This window comes from Sceloporus occidentalis, unplaced genomic scaffold (assembly GCF_023333645.1).
Source record: "Sceloporus occidentalis isolate IW3139 unplaced genomic scaffold, rSceOcc1.0.p SCAF_1, whole genome shotgun sequence".
Taxonomy (NCBI): Eukaryota; Metazoa; Chordata; class Lepidosauria; order Squamata; family Phrynosomatidae; genus Sceloporus; species Sceloporus occidentalis.
The window spans coordinates 236,293,137-236,313,127 of record NW_028316981.1 but is presented as its reverse complement, the minus strand read 5'-3'; the positions used below and the strand labels follow the sequence as shown (position 1 = coordinate 236,313,127).

At 38.4% G+C, this 19,991-nt stretch overlaps 1 protein-coding gene across 10 annotated transcripts in view; it reads left to right on the top strand.

Annotated features, from left to right (window-relative positions):
* Nucleotides 1–19,991, top strand: part of LOC149323640 (amyloid-beta A4 precursor protein-binding family A member 1-like) — a 120,199-nt gene that overhangs the window by 60,857 nt on the left and 39,351 nt on the right. For all 10 annotated transcript variants that reach the window (XM_089490495.1, XM_089490478.1, XM_089490435.1 and 7 more), the window contains exons 2-4: nt 1,982–3,186; nt 12,556–12,657; nt 17,646–17,685. In XM_089490495.1, the coding sequence (XP_089346621.1) occupies nt 2,035–3,186; nt 12,556–12,657; nt 17,646–17,685 (1,294 nt within the window). In that variant the 5' untranslated portion in view covers nt 1,982–2,034. The remainder of the gene's footprint in view (nt 1–1,981; nt 3,187–12,555; nt 12,658–17,645; nt 17,686–19,991) is intronic.

The following is a 19,991-nucleotide window of genomic DNA, read 5'->3' as shown; positions in this document are numbered from 1 at the left end:
GACTGCACTAACCCTTTCTTCTTTTGTATGCCCAATTTTGCCTATCCTCTTCTCAGTTTTTTTTAAAAGGCAATGAGTGCTTTACATTTGTTTCCCACTGCAAACAACTAGAGGAAACAAAAGAATTTGACTTATTTTGGGTTCATGTTTTCTCCTGTTTTTATTTTTATTGCCAGCTTCTAATTAAGCAGCAAAATGATAGAGATTTCTTACAGTTCAGGAATTTGAAGATCCATTTCTAACAAAATTGAGCATTTTCACTGTGTTTTAGTTTGATAAAAGATTTCTCCTGTCCCTGAATAAATAAATAAATTACCCCATGCCCGCTAGTGGACATTTTGCAACATTTCCAGGCAAAAAAAGTCTTAAGAACAATTTTGCAAAAACTGTTTTTGATCTCTTAGGGCGCCCAGGGGGGCTCCGAACATGGCGGAAATGCCCTCTATACATCCCTAGAGAGTACTTGGGGGAATTCTGGAGCAAAAAGAAATTATTTTGACCTCTTGGGGGCTGCATGTGCACTGTTGGATTTGCCCACCCTTGTAGTAAAGGATACTAATAGTCCTATACAGCAGCCATCTTTTGGTTCAGCCACAAAAGGCTAAAACAAGGGCTGGCAAAATGTGTCTCTCTTAATATTATTGGATTGCAATTCCCAATAGATTGAGACACTATTGTCATTATTGATGAATGCTGGGATTCACATTTTGGGGGGCTTTGGTTTGCCCTCATGCAGGGCTAAAATGTAATGTGTCTGGATCTACAGCAAGCATTAGTGACAATACCGTATTCTCTTTCCAGCACTGGCTCGAGAGGACTTAGCAGGAGTGGTTACATGTTATTCACACTGCTCATTGTTAAGTTCATAGATTTCTAGCACCACAACGCTATGAGTCTGTGAAATATTTATTGACATGACATATCCATTTATAGTCATTCCATGTGATAAATACTTCTGTTTGACAAACAACTTTTCCTGTTTCCCCCCACAATTGCAATAAATCACAAGCTACAATTTTTATTTTACTCTTGAGTATATGGTTTGATGACTCTTTCTGTTCCTGGGCCTTCCTTATTTATAATGCTGCATTTCAAAGCCTTCAGCAAATATACAACAGAGTAAAAATGGTACAGTATTCAAGCAGCTTTGCAGTGGGGGGGGGGGGGCATGGGAAAATTTTGCTTATCAAAAGCATAGTCTGTTTGCTAATTGTTTTAGCTTAGGTTCTTGATTTAAGAGCAGAGAAAATAAAAAGTTCAAGGCAGGGGAATTTGTCTAATTCTCTTTTCTCCTGGAAAAGGAATTGGTTGTTATTGTTGTTTTGAGACAAGAACACTTGAGTGCAAGAATAGCACATGTTGTTGTGCAGCATTTTTCTTCATCTTCTGTTAAATCAGTTGGTTTACTTTTTATTTTTCATGTTTTTCTGTTTCTACCAGATATCTTTTATGTGTAAATCCTTCTTTTATATTCAACAGGCTATCTTCTTACAGTACTTCCCATCTGTCATATTAAATGCATTGCCCCAGGCCATATTTGTCCTTTTAACTTAATATGTTCTCCTCTTGCCCTTGCAGAGCTTTTTGTCCTTCAACAACCGTCTTCTTTTTTTTTTTTTTTGACCAGTATGCTATATGCATTAATTTTTTTTGCAGAGTATCCTTCATACTGTGTATCTCATTTGCTAGCCTATTCAGTTTCAGCTAATTGGCTAGTATACCATGCATTCTCTATTCTTGTCATTATTTTCTGCTTATGGTAACAGTTTGGGTAACATCTGATATTCACTCTCTGCTTATCAAATTTAGTGCATGACTCTGGTTTTTACTAGATCTTAGATAAGTTGATTTTTGAAAGCAGAAATGCCACCCAGTGCTAGATTTGAAAGCAGAAATATTATATTAATTCTTCAGAACTTTAAAATGTCTAGTTCCTTTGCCATTGTGTAATAACTGCCCTTTTTAAATCATTTCTTTACAGACTCAACACACAAAATGTCAATAGAATAAGTGAAACATCCTTTACAATCTGCCATGAACCATTTTGAGGGGCCACCTGAAGGAGAGGGCAATGAAGAACCAGGAAATAGAGAAGTCAGCGAGTCTATAGAGGCAGACCTGGAGCACTCTGAGGCGGAGGAGGAACAGCAACAGTATGCTGTTTATCCAAGATGTGCCAATGGTGGCCAAGAAAGACATTCCAGACATGAAGAAGAAAGCATGTTAGCACGATCAGCTAGCACGGAGAGTGGATTCCATAATCACACTGATACTGCTGAGGGAGATGTCATAGCCACATCAGGGGATAACTATGAAGGAGACAGAGTGTTAGAGAATGAGGATGAGAGCGCCTATGCAGTGCAGTACAGACCTGAGGCAGAGGAGTACACTGAAAATGCTGAAGCAGAACATGCTGAGACTCTTCATACCCGAACTCTTCCCAACCACTTGCACTTTCATTCCATTGAGCATGAGGAAGCCATGAATGCAGCATATTCAGGCTATGTGTACACCCACCGGCTCTTCCACCGAGGGGAAGATGAACAGTATGCAGAGCCCTATGCTGACTATGGACTGCAGGAACATGTGTATGAGGAAATAGGTGACACACCTGACCTTGATGTCAGGGAAGGCCTGAGGCTGTATGAGCAAGAGAGGGAAGAGGCTGACAACTATCGGAAGGAAGCTTTGGGTGCACGCCTCCACCATTATGATGAGCGCTCTGACGGAGAGTCCGACAGTCCTGAGAAAGAGGCAGAGTTTGCTCCATATCCAAGGATGGACAGTTATGAACAAGAAGAAGATATTGACCAAATTGTGGCTGAGGTTAAACAGAGCATGAGTTCTCAGAGCCTAGACAAAGCTGCTGAAGACATGCCTGAAGCAGAGCAGAACATGGACTCCAGTAATGCTCTTGCTAATGTGTGTCCTGAAAGCAACAGTCAACTTTCAGTTGGCTCTAGACCATCAGTTAATGTGGGGGAATCAGTGCAAAGATATAGCAAGGAAAAAAGGGATGCAATATCACTGGCCATTAAAGACATTAAAGAAGCTATTGAGGAAGTAAAGACAAGGACCATCCGTTCCCCTTATACCCCTGATGAGCCCAAAGAACCCATTTGGGTGATGAGGCAAGACATCAGCCCAACTAGGGATGGTGAGGATCAGAGGCCACTAGAGGGAGATGTAAGTATACTAAACACCTGGATGGCAATTTTGGATGACAAAATCTGGCAGAATTGGTCCATGTACATTTTTTACTTTGATGCTCAGTATTTTATCAATGTTTTTAACTGCTTGGAAAACAAAACATTACACTATCAGAATGATTCCAATACAAATTCTTCCTTAGTTACCCCTTAATCATTGTTGTAATATAGTGGTAAAAAAATTTTAAAAACATATTTTAAAAACTATAGCTCCACTGACTGCCAGTCTATTTACAGGCTCAGTTCAAGGTTCTGGTTATGACCTGTAAAGCCCTATGTGGCTTATCTCCAGTGTGTCTGACAGAATGTATTTCCCTGTATGAGCCTGCCTTGAGATCCTTGGGAGAGACCCTTCTTTCATTCGCACCACTTTCACAAGCATGGCTGATGAAGACACAAGAGAGAAGTCTTCTCAGTGGCTGCCCCTAGGTTCTGGAACTCCCTTCACAAGGAGCAAAAATGGCTGCTTCACAGCTGTGCTGCCTTTGCCAGACAAAAATCTTTTTTTTTTTAAATTATTCTGCCAGGCTTTTAGACCTGAAGGTATTAAAGATGGTGTGGTGGGGAAGATACCTTTTGCAGGCACGCTCCTCTTCCTTCTGGCCATGCGGCAATAGGGAGATTTTCAAAGTGCAGGAAATTTAAAAGTCCAAATTTCATCTCAACACGGACCCCTCTTTTGCAATCCAGTATGTCTCCATTCCAGTGAGGTCACAGGCCTCTTTGTAGGCAGAGAACAATGAATTCCTCAAGAATTCTTCATTTTTGCATCAGGAAAAACATCATATTTGTATCAGGATTTTTGTTTTAATTTGTTAAATGGCCAACACAGCTACACCTGCTTGTTTTAAATTGCACACTTTCTTGATTCCTACTTTTGGTGAAAATGGGGAATAAGAATGGTGGTGGTGGTGGTGGTGATGATGATGATAGTAGCAGTAGTAGTAATAATGTGGCACAACTAAAACATATACACTTAAAGACATATTCAAAATATTTGCACTAAAGCATTTGCTTCTATTAGAAGCAGTGCCAAGTCCCTGGATGGAATCGTTTCAAGCTCAGATAATGTAGCTATCAATATTCCTTTTGATTTATGTGACTGTTTCAATCACTCTACAACCAGAGCTATTTCCTTCCATTATCCACATAGTATTGCTTCATGCATTAGCCCCTGTCACTAGTAGATTCAAAAACATTAAGTGCTTTCAGTTACAGTACAGAATTCTATCTCTCACCTTCTGGTCAGTATTGTTTTTAAGTTTTATATATGAAAAATGCCACTGGATGGCCTTGAAATATTTGGTGTATAATGGGCCTTGAGAACATGTGGCCCTCCACAGATTGCAGAACTCCAGTTTCCATCAGACCTAGCCAGCATGGCCAGTGATGAAGCATGGTGGGCTAGTAGTTCATCAGGATCTGGATGACTGAATGTTCTCCAGTTCAACTGCAGGGATTCTGTAACAGAAAGCCACAGCTGAAGTTCTGCAAACGTTTAGCCTACTGAACATAATTTGACTTTTATATGATATAGGCAGCCTGTGTGCTGGATTGCAGCCCAAAGCCTTAATGAAGAATGCTATGATTTCATTGACTTAATTTATCTTGAATGTACTAGCATCTTGCCAGATCTGAGTATTTCCCTCTGTCTATTAAACTACAAGAGTTATTTGAAGTAGGTTATAAAACATACTGGTTTGTACATCAAGTCACAAATCAGCTATTCTTTTGACTTCAGCCTACATTAGGGTTGCTATCTCCAGGGAGTTCTCTTATCATTTTATCTAGAAGAGTCTCTTGTTCAGTGGCCACATGCATGCTGTATGTGGCTATGCTTCCATGCTCAGTTTTCATTGTATTCTTTGTCTTAGATGGGCAAGATGGTTTGAGAAAGATATAGTCCTGTTAACTGCTGTTTCTCATTCAACAGAAAAATCCCATAGGTCCAAAACAAACTGCAGAAATTATACAGTTTGAGACTGCTTTAACTGTCCCAGCTCAGTATTACGGAATGCTGAGAATTGTAGTTTATTGTGGCTCTAGAGCAGGGGTAGGCAACCTGCGGCCCGTGGGCCGGATGCAGCCCGGCGAGGCCTTGGGACCAGCCCCAGCCCGGTCCTGCCGCCGATTGCCGCCGGGGCCTTTGGTGTCTCGCGCGAGGGGCATGGTGGGGCAATTGTCTATAGAAGCCTCAGAAACATGCATTTATCTTAACATGTTTTTAAAAATCAGCAATTTTTTTCACGTGACCTCCATTTTTTATATAAAAAGTGTCCTCCATTTGAAAATTTTGTCCTACATTTGTCCCGGTTTATTTATTTATTTAATTTTTTTAAATAATTATTTAATTATTTATTTTTTGGCTTCGGCCCCCCAGTTGTCTGAGGGACAGCAACCCGGCCCCCGGCTCAAAAGGGTTGCCTACCCCTGCTCTAGAGCTCTCTGAGAGAGAATGCTAAATGTCTCACAAGACTACAGTTCCCAGAATTCCCTAGCATTGAGCCAGGGCAGTTAAAGTGGTCTCAAACTGGATTATTTCTGCAGAGTATTTTGTATCATATTCTTCAACACATTCAGAAAATTAACTCAGTGATGCTTTGAAAAGGACTATGTAGGGTGTGGGGTGTGGGTGGGCCAAAGAATTAACTTGCTCTTCCTGTTACTCCCATAGCTTCATCTCATAAAAAAGTACAGATCACCTTGAAAGGGAAAGTGTTTGAACTCTAAATGCAAGAATAGTGCAAGCATTTCTCTCTAGGATAAAATGCAAAACTTGTTTGTCAAATGCAACATTAATTTGGTTTGAGAAATAGTATAATTTCAGAAGTACTGTTGATATCTGCTTTAGGTGTACAAGCTCTGTTGCGTGGTGTTATGCTCCCTTTGATAATTTATCATTCAGCGGGATTCTTTTTTATTCTGCCCTAAAAGGGCATTCCTGCTAAATGTTTTCTTGCTCTGGGCTCTTATTACAACTATTTTGCAGTTCATGCACAAACTTGTTAGCAACTGACCAGGCCTGACTCCTTGTGTTAAGTTTGATTGGTTTTCTCTATCTTTTCTCTCCCTGGCTTGCTTCTCTTCACTAGTCTTTTGCACGGTGCTCACCTCTTTTTTTATCTCATCCGGCCACTTGCCCTGCCACTTGTCTGATCGTTCTTTTATCTCCCTCTTTAGTTGTTACTATTTAGTTCGAGAATAAAATTATTTCATTTACCTCAGGTTGTGGGTTTAACTGTATGGGGCTTACTACATAGCAGAAGGCAACATAGATTGAGGCCAGAAAATCCATTTATCCAGCACTCTGCTTGGTTGTGAGATGGCGTGAAGGACAGGATCAGAATTCAAGGTGACCTGAATGGACTGGAAAGCTGGGCCAAGGCTAGCGGAATGAGGTTCAGCAAGGAGGAGAAATGTAAGGAATGGGGTTCAGCAAGGAGGAGAAATGTAAGGTACTGCACTTAGGGTGGAAAAATGAAATGCACAGATACGGGATGGGGGACACCTGGCTGAATGAAACTACGTGTGAAAGGGATCTAAGAGTCCAAGTAGACCATAAGTTTAACATGAGTCAACAGTGCGATGCGGCAGCTAAAAAGGCCAATGCAATTTAGAATACATAATCGTTGATTTCGGTATCTATCTTGGAAATGTCCTATTTATCCTACCATACATTCTGAGTTAGGAATAATCAAAACACTAGGACAAACTCAGAATAATCAAAACACTAGGACAAACTCACAATGCAAATTAAAATAGTCAGTAAGATAATGGATGTTTCTACTTCATCCATTATCTACAGAAATCATATCAACATAATACTCTTTGATAAAATATAATGCTGGGAGTTCGGCAAGAACATCCTGATGGCTGTATTAATACCACCGTTTATTCATCAAAATATTTCTATTTCACTATATCAAAAGATCTCAGGGCAGCAAATGCAAAGAAAACAAATGCAAAGAAATTTAAATCAATAAAAACCATGTAAATAGACTACAAACATATAAAATACTAGCTCTAGAAGAAGCTGGATTGCTTTGATCAAATCACTTGTGGATTGTCCTGCGAATTTCCCAGAGATTATGATGATGTCTAGCATACCTAAAAAAATATGCCCCTTGAAATATTCAGGGTGCCTTACCATTTTCCTGTTTGAACAAAGGTATAAATCTGTGGGCATAGATGGAGCAAGTGAGCTTGGTAAAGAAAAATATATGTTTTTAATGTTGTACATTTCGTGGTTTCCTGATAAAGAAGTTGAGTGTGAGGCTTACATTTCCTTCAGTTGGAGGCTGACGTAATATAACATATCTCTTGCCAACTTTGCATGTCCCATCTTCCAAGACCAGTGTAGCAACAATTTTCCACACCCAATGCTTCTCACTCAGTGAGGCAGAAGAACAGCTTATGACAGCTCTTCCCTCGGCTTGCAAACCTCAGACAGCATAGATTTGTTTTTATGGTGTTTAGTAAATTATGCACATGGTTGGTTTGGTTATATGAAGTGGAATTTAACATTTCTGAGGAATGCATTCTCTCCCATTTTCTCCCTCCTGTTTAGGTAATGTTCCTTTTGTTTTAAATTTCCATTTATGTCAACAAGTTTCCCTCAGTTCTCAGTCTGATGCTTAGGCAGCTTTGCAGACCTTCAGTTTTTCCACAGCAGGCTAATCTATTATTAATAAAGGGAATTGAGAAGGACTGCATTGAATAATTGAGCAGGTTTCAGGTGCTGCACAATGTGACCAGTTATATGGATGTGGTAATATGCTCAGTGTTTGGTAAGCAAAACCTTTAAGAGATGTTGCTTGGAACAGCTGGGAATTCCTTTGGGCTTTCTATTGATATTATAAATTCCTAAAATTATGCAGCTAACCAAGTAATTTTTGAACATTTTAATGCTTGAATAGTCAGAATTTTGCTAACTATGACACTACCTTTTAAAAAGTGGGGAGGGTCCTAGGATTATTCATACTACCATGAAAGGCTTGATTCATATTTAAGAATTAACTACTTCAGTCCAGACTTATTTACACTTAAAATACATTTGTTGAGATCAGAAGGACTTCAGACCATCATGACTAATTTAAGTCCCATTGATATCAGTAGGTCTACTTAAAGTATAACTAAGGCTGCACCTACACTACAGAATTAATTGTAAACTGTATTAATTCTGCAGTGGGGCAGCAGCCTCTACTTTCAAGCCAATATAGTACTTCTAAACAGACTACATCAACCCTCTGTATCCACAGATTTTTTAATCCAGTGATTCAACCATGCATGGCTTGAAGATATTCAAAAAATATCAATTCCAAAAGCAAACCTTATTTTGCCATTTTTATAAGGGGCACCATTTTATTATGCCATTGTATTTAATGGGACTTGAGTATCCAAGGATTTGGGTATCCATAGGGCCTCCTGAAACCAAACCCCAGGGGATGACAGGGGCCCTTTGTACTATACCAACCTTATTATATCAGTTTTATAGTAATTTTACATTCTGTAGGAAGATACCTAGATCTATGAGCAATCTAATTCTAAACACTTTGATTTTAAAATAAAACCTAAAGATTTTGGAGTAGCTACGATATAGATAACTTAGGCTGCTCCCACACTGCAGAATTAATGCAGTTTGACATCATTTTAACTGGCATGACTCCATCCTGTGGAATCCTGGATTTTATAATATGTTGTGGCACCGGAGCTCTCTGACAGAGATGGCAAAATAGCTCACAAACCTACAAATGCCAGAATTCCATAGCATTGAGCCATGGCAGTTAAAGTGGTCCAGTTCTAAGGACTGGAACGCAGCTTTGGTGCGGCTTCTGGACTCTTATGATGCATGCATCATTTAAACAGTATACATCCAAAGTGACCTGAAGCAGCTTTATTTTGGCCTGTCTGTATGGGGCCATAGAGTTTATTGCTGTCTTCTCTAGGTAGTGTAAATCCTTGGTACACATTGCTGTAATATTTTTTGCTGCCCTCCTTTGGGTGATTTGCAGAAACCCAGGATGTACTATGTGCAATATTTGTGGTGTTTTGTATATCTCTATCCTATTCTCAGAGCCAGCATTGTGTCATGGTTTGAGCTTTGGACTATGACTATGGAGGTCAGGGTTTGATGCCCGCTTGGCCATGGAAATCAACTGAGTGATCTTGGACAGGTCACACACTCTCAGCTCCAGAAAACCCCGTGATAGGGTCACCTTAGGGTCGACAACTTTAAGGCACACAACAACAACAACAACAACAACATTCTCAGATGAAATTGGGCTTGCAATTTTTTTTCTAGAATTTCATAGCAGTTTCAGAACCAACCATCAGAATAGTGAACACTGGCTTTCAGGCTAGCCCTGCTACAATATACAAATCTCTCCCATTACTCTCACCATTCAGGATTTTTTATTTTTAAAGTGTCGTTTAGAAGAGAAATTGTCCATCTTCCTTCCCGTTGGATTTAATCAATATCCCCTGTCCATGAGGGATGGACTATGGGCAATTGGGAAAACAGCAAATGTACACATTTTCCTCCACAACAATCTTCCTCCATTTCTTTTGTATTGATATTGGGTTAGTAATGGCTCCCAAAATTGGTTTAAGACTGGGTTTAAAATTATATATCTAATTTTAGCCATTAAATAACAACATGAACCATTTTACATTTTATAGCATTCCCTATAATGTTATTAAGTTAGAAGATACCAATAATGCTAGAGTTCTGCTACACAAATAAGGCTCTAGATAATAGGAATAGAAACCCTATTGTGAAACAAAGGCTGCTTGTTCTGGTAGAATGACCTGCTTAGAGCTCTCTGGTAATAATCTACATAGGCCATACACAACATCTCCTGTTACAGGTTTCATTTTCATGTCCCAGGTACATAACACTACTGGAAAAAGCAATTTGGTGACACATGCTAATTAGTGGCTGACTTGGTAGCTGAAGCAAAACAACAGGAAAAGCAAAATGGAGAATTTTTGGATGTATCAGGTTGAGTTTCTTAGGAGAATGGTACGTGAATTCTGGTAACTGGTGATTTAGGATAATTTCTTTTAACTGTGGATGAATCTACATTGTAGAAATAATGCAGTTAGACAATACTTTAAGTGCTGTAGCTCCATCCTACGGATTCCTGGAATTTTAGTTTCCTTCTCTACCAAGAATGTGGTGCCTCACAGTGTAGATTCACCCTTAGACTCTGAAGTGTGCTGTCTGTACAGTTCCAAATTTTTAAATATGCTTATATTTTATCAAAGAGTATTATGTTGATATGATTTCTGTAGATAATGGATGAAGTAGAAACATCCATTATCTCACTGACTATTTTAATTTGCATTGTGAGTCTGTCCTAGTGTTTTGATTATTCCTAACTCAGAATGTATGGTAGGATAAATAGGACATTTCCAAGATAGATACCAAAATCAATGATTATGTATTCTAAATGATGCTGGATGTTGATGGATGATATTTCTTGTCAGATGTATATAAAGATCTTGCACTAGGAATACCAGCAACAAAGTAGGAAAATAGCAATATAATCTTTAATTATGAATATAATTTTGGCTACTGGACTGCATGTACTGTAATATTGCTGATGGTGCGGAGGTGTAACACAGCTTAATATCATTAAATCTAACAGCAGTAGAGCATTTTTATATTAGTAGAATGTAGGTTTTTTCAGGTTTGTAAAGGGTTGTTGTCATCCCATGATCTATACCCATATTTCTTTTGTTCCATTATCACCTTTGGTTAAAGTTGTTATAAAACATTGCGAACACCTAAAAAACTTTTTTTTTACCAGAGGGGAAATTGGGATGAGCATGCATAATACAAGTAGCCATTTTTCTTTCAAACTGCCTTTGTTTGTCTGAAAAACAACAACAACATTATTGTATCTCTGTTGTAGTGCCTCAGCAAACTACACATGACAGGATTCCTTAGGATTAAGTCATGGCACTTAAAGTGGAATGATAGTGCTATGACTGTGTAGTGTGAAAGGGCCCCTGCTTAGTTCTGGCACCCAGCTGACTTCAATGCCATTTCAAACTAGTCTTTACTCTTTTTGCACTAGAGGATGTTCAGGGAAAGCTTGGGGTATGGCTAATGGGATGGGAGAAATAACAGAAAGAAGGGTAGGAGAAAGAAGAGCTGTATCTTTACCCTTGAAAATATGTTGGCTGCCATTTGGAACTCCTATATGTTAAATGAAATAAGAGCAGGACTAGGTTGATTATTGTAATTGTTTGTATATTTTTTTAGAGTTTTTGATCCATTTTGGAAACATCTGTGTTTTAACCAATGCAAGTCACATTGTGAAAACAACTTTAGCAGGACTCCACTCTGCAGTGATATTTATCACATTGTGAATCTGTGAGCTTGTTTTGCATCCTTATTTTACTTTCTGATCAGAATAAAAATAGAAGACAATAACAATATTCAGCCACAAAAGAACTGACTGTGCGAACTCTGTCTTAGGCAATAGCCTGCATTCAGAGTTTTTTTAATGTCTAATCAATACTATGAATTTAGTGTTGCAACAGTGACGTTTATGTGGTTTAATAAAATTTACGACTTAACCAATGTTCAAGCAGCAAAATACTAAATCAAGCCTTGGAAGGTTACAGTGAAATCAGTAAAAATTATGTTTATAGGATTATGCTGTACTTGTCCTCAAGTACAAGTTTTACCCATAGGTAAGACTTGTAGAAATCTTTCTCAAATTAGTGACTTAAATAGAACCCTAAGTATTTAATCCTGCATAATTTCATTGTGATTCTAAGCAGATTTACAGTTAATAAAGATTTGCTTTCAAATACACTCATCCCTCCACGTTTGCAGCTTTGAGTATTGAAGATTTGATTATTCACAGATGTTATTAATATGTTCCTTCCAGCTCAATTCGATGGTCAACTTTAACCAAAGGTTGCACTGCAGGACCTAGAGATTCCTAGAGAGAACACTCCACTAGGCATTTGTAGGTCCTCCAGTGCAATTCTATGGTCAGTGTCTGGCAGATGTTGACCACAGAGTTGTACTGGAGGACCTAGAGATTTCTAGAGAGGTGTTCTTTCAGGTAAAAACCTAGTGTTTTTGTTATTTGCGGTTTTTCCATATTCACAGGGGTCCTGTGCCCCTAACTTCAGCAAATGGGGAGGGATGAGTGTTAATGTAGTCTAAAGATAATTGTTGAAAATTTGCTTGATAAATTTTACCTAGATTTTTCCTACTGGGAAGCTCTGTACCTACGGTAAATCTCAGTCACAAAATAAAAACAAGAAAAACGCAATATATTGTTGATTCAGGATTTCATTTCATTGTATATCCTTTTATATCTAGTCTCCATCTCCTGATTCATCTTCACCCCAAGGTGCTGAATCATCAAGTATTCAACATCACCAAGATGTCTGTGGTACAGCAGAAACTCCCACCAATAAGGAGGTAGAGTGCAGTATTTTTACAAAGAGTGCTTTTACTGGAAATATTGTCATGTTTAGAATCCTTTATATTCTGTGCATTATTTAATACTGGGAATGTTATTTTAGATATGTATTTGTGTCTGAAAATGATAATTTATTAATGATATGTGATGACTTTTGTGATTTAGGCTGCAATCTTACTTACACTAATCAATAAATTGCATAGATTTGAATAAGCTGCCTTGTTTAAGAAAGCAGAATTTACATTGTTAGGTCAAGTCAATTTTAATAGGCTGAAGCAGTGATCTTGGATGCAAAATGCCATTAGAATCACTGATAATTGGTTTGAAGTAAATGTTCCTTCAATCCGTGTGTTAAGCGTGGTCCATGCACCTCTCTTTTAAAACATTTTCCTCCAGATACAAGTGAGAACAATTCTTTCCATCTCTTTTATGGACAAATTTAAGGGGTTTTCTTTTTGGCAAATTCTTATCAAAAGCAAATCAAACGAAAGTTTCAACCGGCTAAATTGAAAAGTGCAGTATTCCCAGCATAGGTCTGTGTTGTGACTGCCTGTCATTTAACTGTTGAAGGTGAAAAAGCTGTCAGAAAAAAAGAGGGGGCAACCACACACATCAGCACTACAAACATGGCTGAACATACTGGAGTTCAAATCCAGAGGACTCAAAATTCCCTGCTTGGATTGATAGATCTGTTTCAGTTTCCCATACTCCCAATTTTTAAAATCTGTCCATTGCATGGCTGAAGATTTTTGGATAATTCTTAGCAAAAAGCCAATCAAATGGAATTCTCATCAATCCAACTTTCCAAATGTCTTTAACAAAGTAAAGTATTTGCTGGACTGCAGTTCACTGTCAAAAGACATGGGCATTGCATTACTTAAAGTTGCATTACAGTGTTGTTTATAATATTATTTGTCTGTTAGCAGAACTTGCAAGAAAAAATGTTTTGGACTACAGCTCCCAAAACCTTTGAGCCAGCATGGATACTTGGTTGATTCAGAGTTACTAGCCTAAATTCTATTTTTAGTTTTGACTAGAGTAGATCCACTGAATCAGTGGAGTTGACTGATGTGGTGAGTCATTGTTCAACAACTGATTTAATGGGTTTCCTCTAGTTGGTAGTGACCACCATCCTGTCCAGCCACAATCTCAGAATTTGGCTTTGCTTCTTAGTTATGTTTAATATGGGGATAATTAAGAGTTGGCCTTTTTAAAAAGAGCATATAAAGTGGTTTCTATTGTTCCTTGAAAGCACAATTTATGTTGACTTGTTTTGTCCTGAGCATGAGAATAGGAAATCTTCTAGCTACCAAAATCCAGAAGCGCTAAATCACTCCTATTTTACCTCCCTGGATCTTGTACATAGCTTTAGAGTGATGACTGCTGTATCGGAAGTGCTTAGAAAAGAAAACTAAGCTGCTTTAACCCATGGCCCCGTTAATGAAAAGACTGACATGCTAAACAGCCCTCTATAATCAAACTATGAATTTGGACCCATTAAAAACAAGAAGACTTTATATTCAGTGGTCACATTGACAGCAAGGGTATATTAATTAATTACTGTATCCAGTTGTTAGTTTCAATTAGAATAGATCCTTTGAATAGCTGAATATTATATAATTTTTAACTTAGCAAGTTTATAGTGATTAAATTGGTTTGCTCTAGTTAGGATTAACAATTGCATATAGCCAATAATTTTATTATAGTGTGTTACATTTTTTCCACATCTGATTTTTGGTGGGAGGTTGCTTTTAAATGGCCTTTTGTCAGACTTTTCATTGGATGTTACCAATACTCAAAGGCAATGTACGTGAAGCTGTTCAGTTTTCCTTAAAATCAGGACAATTCCTTCTCAAAACTCCTTAGTATTAGAAATACTTGCATGTTAAACAGTAGCTAAGACACTTTTGGAGGATGTTGGCTGATCCTAGCCGCCACATTCTGGAGAACTACTTAAAACTACAATAAATCTCTCCAGTCAGGAAACAGCTTTTTAAAGAACACTTTTACAAAATTAAAAGGCACAAATTGTTTTGTCTTGATTTGTGGGCCTTCTTATGGCAGACTGGTACTTTTTGTGTTGATAAATTTACCACATTGGTATATACCAATATGAACATGCTCTCATCAGGTGTTTCCAAGTGAAACCTTTACCCATTACTTTTTCTGCCTTTTCCTTTTCCACACACATGGAAAAGACAAAATGACTGTCAAATGTATTTTGATTAGTAGCATTAGAAGGCTTCTGGCAGGAAGTACGAAGCAGCTTCTTTCCCTTTCTGTTCAACCTCTTCTGTCAGATAATCTACATGGCTAACTGTTCAGTTAAGCTAGAAAAGTTTTGGCTCCACAGAATTATTTTTCTGTAACATCAATTACTTAAACACAGGCAGTGTCAGTCAAGAGATTACACAATTGTATTTGTAGCAAAATCTAATAGAAATGTGTAAAAACTGCTCTCTGAAGGAAGGAATCAAGATTTATGATAATAGTAGTACCCATAATAATAGCAAAGCTTTTCTATCAGTTAATTGGCAACTATGTACTTTCTACCACTAAGCTTTTCTCAGAAATGCCTTTTGTTGTTCTATTGCTTTATTATCTCTGCTTATTTGTAGGCAGAAGATAAACCATTTTAATCTGCTTATGGCAATTTGATGAATTATTTAAAATGATATCAGTGTAGGAATATCAAACACAGAAGCCGTGTAATAGATCAGATGGTCACAGAAGCAGTTTCTTCTGTGAAAATAAAATGTCAGTTTCCATCCCAACACTTAATTTTCTGAAACTGTTTTTTTAGTAAGAAATCTTGAGCTATTTGGTAGAAACTCTTTCCTTCACATGTAGGGAGGAGTTTTTTTGGTCCTTTTTCATGGGACTGAATAGATAGTTTTCTTTTTTCAAGATATTGTGGTTTTGTCATACATTTTTTTCTGATCTCAACCAATTTTTTAAATTTTTTGGAGAAAACTATGCAAATAAACATAAATGACCTGTAGTTTTTTGTGGGTTTTTTGGGCTATGTGGACGTGTTCTAGAAGAGTTTATTCCTGACGTTTCGCCAGCATCTGTGGCTGGCATCTTCAGAGAATGCTGACCTGGAAGAGAGTGGGTATATATATATACTGTGTGACCCTGTGTAAGGAGGAGTGATTCCCCTGTTAATCTGTGTATTGTTTCGTTGTTGATGGCAGGGCCTCAGGATGGGACGGTATGCAAAAGAGGATTAGTGTCTGCCAATTGGTGATCATTGTCTGCTGGAAAAGCTCCTGACCCTGGGTGGTTTCTCATTTGTGTTTACTGAGTGCTGATTTTGCTATTTTGCAGGACTGGTAGCCAACTCTCCTTGGAAGCCCGGATGACTAAACTGAGGCTGTTGTAGTTTGGCCACATCATGTGAAAAAATGAATTATTAGAAAAGAGAATGATACTAGGAAAGGTGGAAGGCAGTAGAAAGAGAAGAAGACCACCTGCCAGATGGTTAGACTTGCACAGGGTGGACACAGGCCTGGGCCTGCAGGCCTTGGACAGAGAGGTTAAGGACAGGGGGTCTTGGAGATGTCTTATTGACAAAGTTGTTGTGTGTCGAAGTCTACTCAAGGGCAGCTAACAACAACTTAAGCGAATGAAAGCCTTGGTTTCAATACTGTCAGCACTCTCTGATTAGGAGAAAGATACTACAGACTCTAGCTGAAACTGAACATCTTAACTGTTGGTCAGTTGTGAACTCCACAAGAATAGAAGCCTACTGAGAAGTAGCTCTGGTGATAAGCTGCTAGTGGGAATATGTGTTTCAGTCTCTATACAATAGGGATGGGCAACTTCGCTGAGGCTGCACCTGCACTGCATAAGTAATGCCATTTGACACTGCTTTAACTGCCACAGCTCAGTGCAATAGAATTCTAGGATTTGTAGTTTTGTGCAATATTTAGCCTTCTTTGTCAGAGTTCTGGTGCCATAACAAACTACAAATTCCAGGATTCCATAGGATGAAGTCATGACAGTTAAAACATATCAAACTATACTAATTCTGTAGTGTGGCAGCAACCAGAATCTGGGGGCCATGTCCTACCTGAACCAGTTGTAGGTCATGAGTACAAACATATTCACATACTCGCTCTCTCACACACGCTGGCATTTGGCAGTAGAAAGAACCAGAAGTTCATTCCCAACTTTTTAAAAGCAGAGATCTTGAATTTTAAAGTGGACTTTTGCTTGCTGAAGATGTCTGGGAGCATGATTTCCTTTAAAATAAAATCTACACCTTCCTGTGCCTTATTTCAAAATGTAGAAAGTGGTCTTGAATACTTATGTCATTTATGATAGGCAACAAAAATGAGCAGAGACGCATGCAGCCCACAGATTGGTTGTTGCATGCCCCTGCTCTAGAAGTGTTTTTCTCTTTAGCCATGACTTAAAGAAATATTGCTGGATTGCCACTTTATGAATTTTAAACAAATTATTTGTCTTAAAGCTTACTCTTAAGTAGTGTCAATTGTAGATATTTACAGTACACTCCTGTGTTCCCTTATTAATTACTATGTTTGAAGATTGCAGCCTGAGTCCCATAAAGTGAATTAGAAGTACATTAACACTCTAGCAAAGAAAGAGATTAGTGAGAAGACCTTTCACATGAAAGGGTCTATACACTTAAGCCTCAGAGGCTGGATATTTCTCTCTTTGAATATTTGCCACTTTTTCTGTTTGTGATATATGTGAATTAGCAGTATTTTTGCTTTTGTAAAACTTGCTGTCTTTACTGAAGGCAGCATGAAAATGCCTTATTGATACTAATGGTGCACAGTAATTTCTTAATAAAAATACTTTGAGATATTTATAATATTTCTTAATAATCTGACCTCAGAGACTGGGTAACAACTGTCATTATGTAATGAATAAATTGTTCATTTCTGCATGAAATACATTTTATTGCATACCTCATCATGCTTAGCTCGGTTTGATATCCTGTTTATCTTAATTACAGTCAAGAAAAAGCTTGGCTTCTTTCCCAACCTATGTTGAAGGTAAGCTTATCTTAAAACTTAATGTTAAAACAGGTTTTATCAATCTTTTGCTGTAAGTGTAAAATGGGACAAAAATTTATTAAAATCTTTGCTGACTTATTAGTCAACTTCATGTAATCTGTTCCAACTTCTTGAAATAACTGTTTGTTGAGACCAGGGCCCTTTCATACCACAGTTATAGCTATGATTCTACTAAGTGCCATTGTTTCATCCTATATAATCCTGGGATTTGCAGTTCGGGGATGGGCTTTTAACATTTTCAGCCAGAGACCACTAGTTCTTCACTAAACTGCAAATGCCAAGGTTCCATAGGATGCAGCCATGGCTGTTAAAGTGGAATCACTGCACTATATTTATGTCCTGTGAAAGGGTCCCTTGATCTTACAAACAAAACAGAATAAAGTAGTAGAATATGGAAATGGAAGAGGGAATTGTTCCAGTTGAGGATATAAATGGAGGATGCCATCACCGAATACTTCATCACTTTAAAAAATATATACATATACATATACATATACATATACATATACATATATATATATATATATATATACAGAGAGAGAGAGAGAGAGAGAGACCTCCTGCAAGTTTAAAAATGTATAACAACCACCCTTTTCCACCAGGAGAAAGAGGTCCAATATTAGAATTATAGAATCATAGAATCATAGAGTTGGAAGAGACCACAAGGTCATCCAGTCCAACCCCCTGCCATTCAGGAACTCTCAATCAAAGCATCCCCGAGAGATGGCCATCCAGTCTCTGTTTAAAGACCTCCAGGGAAGGAGACTCCACTAAACTCCGAGGGAGTGTGTTCCACTGTCAAACAGCCCTTACTGTCAGGAAGGTCCTCCTAATGTTGAGGTGGAATCTCTTTTCCTGTAGCTTGCATCCATTGTACCAGGTCCTAGTCTCTGGAGCAGCAGAAAACAAGCTTGCTCCCTCCGCAATATGACATCCCTTCAAGTATTTAAACAGGGCTATCATATCACCTCTTAATCTTCTCTTCTTCATGCTAAACATCCCCAGCTCCCTAAGTCGTTCCTCATAGGACATGGTTTCCAGACCCTTCACCATTTTAGTCGCCCTCCTTTGGACACGCTCCAGTTTCTCAACATCCTTTTTAAATTGTGGTGCCCAGAACTGGACACAATATTCCAAGTGAGGCCTGACCAAAGCAGAATAGAGTGGCACTAGTACTTCTCTTGGTCTAGACACTATACTTTTATAGATGCAGCCTAAAATTGCATTGGCCCTTTTTAGCTGCCGCATCACACTATTGACTCATGTTCAACTTGTGGTCTACTTGGACTCCTAGATCCCTTTCACACGTAGTCTCGTTCAGCCAGGTGTCCCCCATCCAATATCTGTGCATTTCATTTTTCTGCCCTAAGTGCAGTACCTTACATTTCTCAGTGTTGAATTTCATTTTGTTACTTTGGTCCAGCTTTCTAGTCTATTCAGGTCATTTTGAATTTTAATCCTGTCCTCTGGGGTATTAGCTACTCTCCCTAATTTGGTGTCATCTGCAAATTTGATAAATATGCCCCCAATTTTGTCCTCCAAGCCATTGATAAAGATGTTGAATAGCACTGGCCCCAGGACAGAGCCCTGTGGGACCCCACTGGTCACTTCTCTCCAGGATGAAAAGACACCATTGTTGAGCAGCCTTTGGGTTCAGCTGGTCAACCAATTACAAATCCATCCAACAGTTACCTTGTCTTGCCTACATTTTACAAGCTTGTTTGCAAGAATGTCATGGGCAACTTTGTCAAAGGCCTTATTATCCTTTCTGTTGTAAGCCGTCCGGATTTCCAGTGATTGGGCGGCATATAAATAAATCCTATTATTATTGTTGTTGTTGTTGTTGTTACTGAAATCAAGATATACTTTATCCACAGCATTCCCCTCATCTGCCAAGCTGGTAATTTTGTCAAAGAAAGAGATAAGATTTGTCTGGCATTACTTGTTTCTTTGAAACCCATGTTGACTTTTTGTGATTATGGAATTGCCTTCTAGATGTTCACAGACTCTTTGTTTAATTATCTGCTCTAGAATCTTTCCTGGTATTGATGTCAGACAAACTGGACCATAATTGTTGGGATCCTCTTTTTTCCCTTTTTGAAGATGGGGACAACGTTTGCCCTCCTCCAGTCTGCTGGGACTTCTCCTGTTCTCCAGGAGTTCTCAAAGATTATTGCCAATGGCTCCGATATTACATTTACCAGTTCTTTTAATACTCTTGGATGTAGTTCCTCTGGTCGTTGGAAACTTATATTCATTTAGATTAACAAGGTATTCCTGTACTA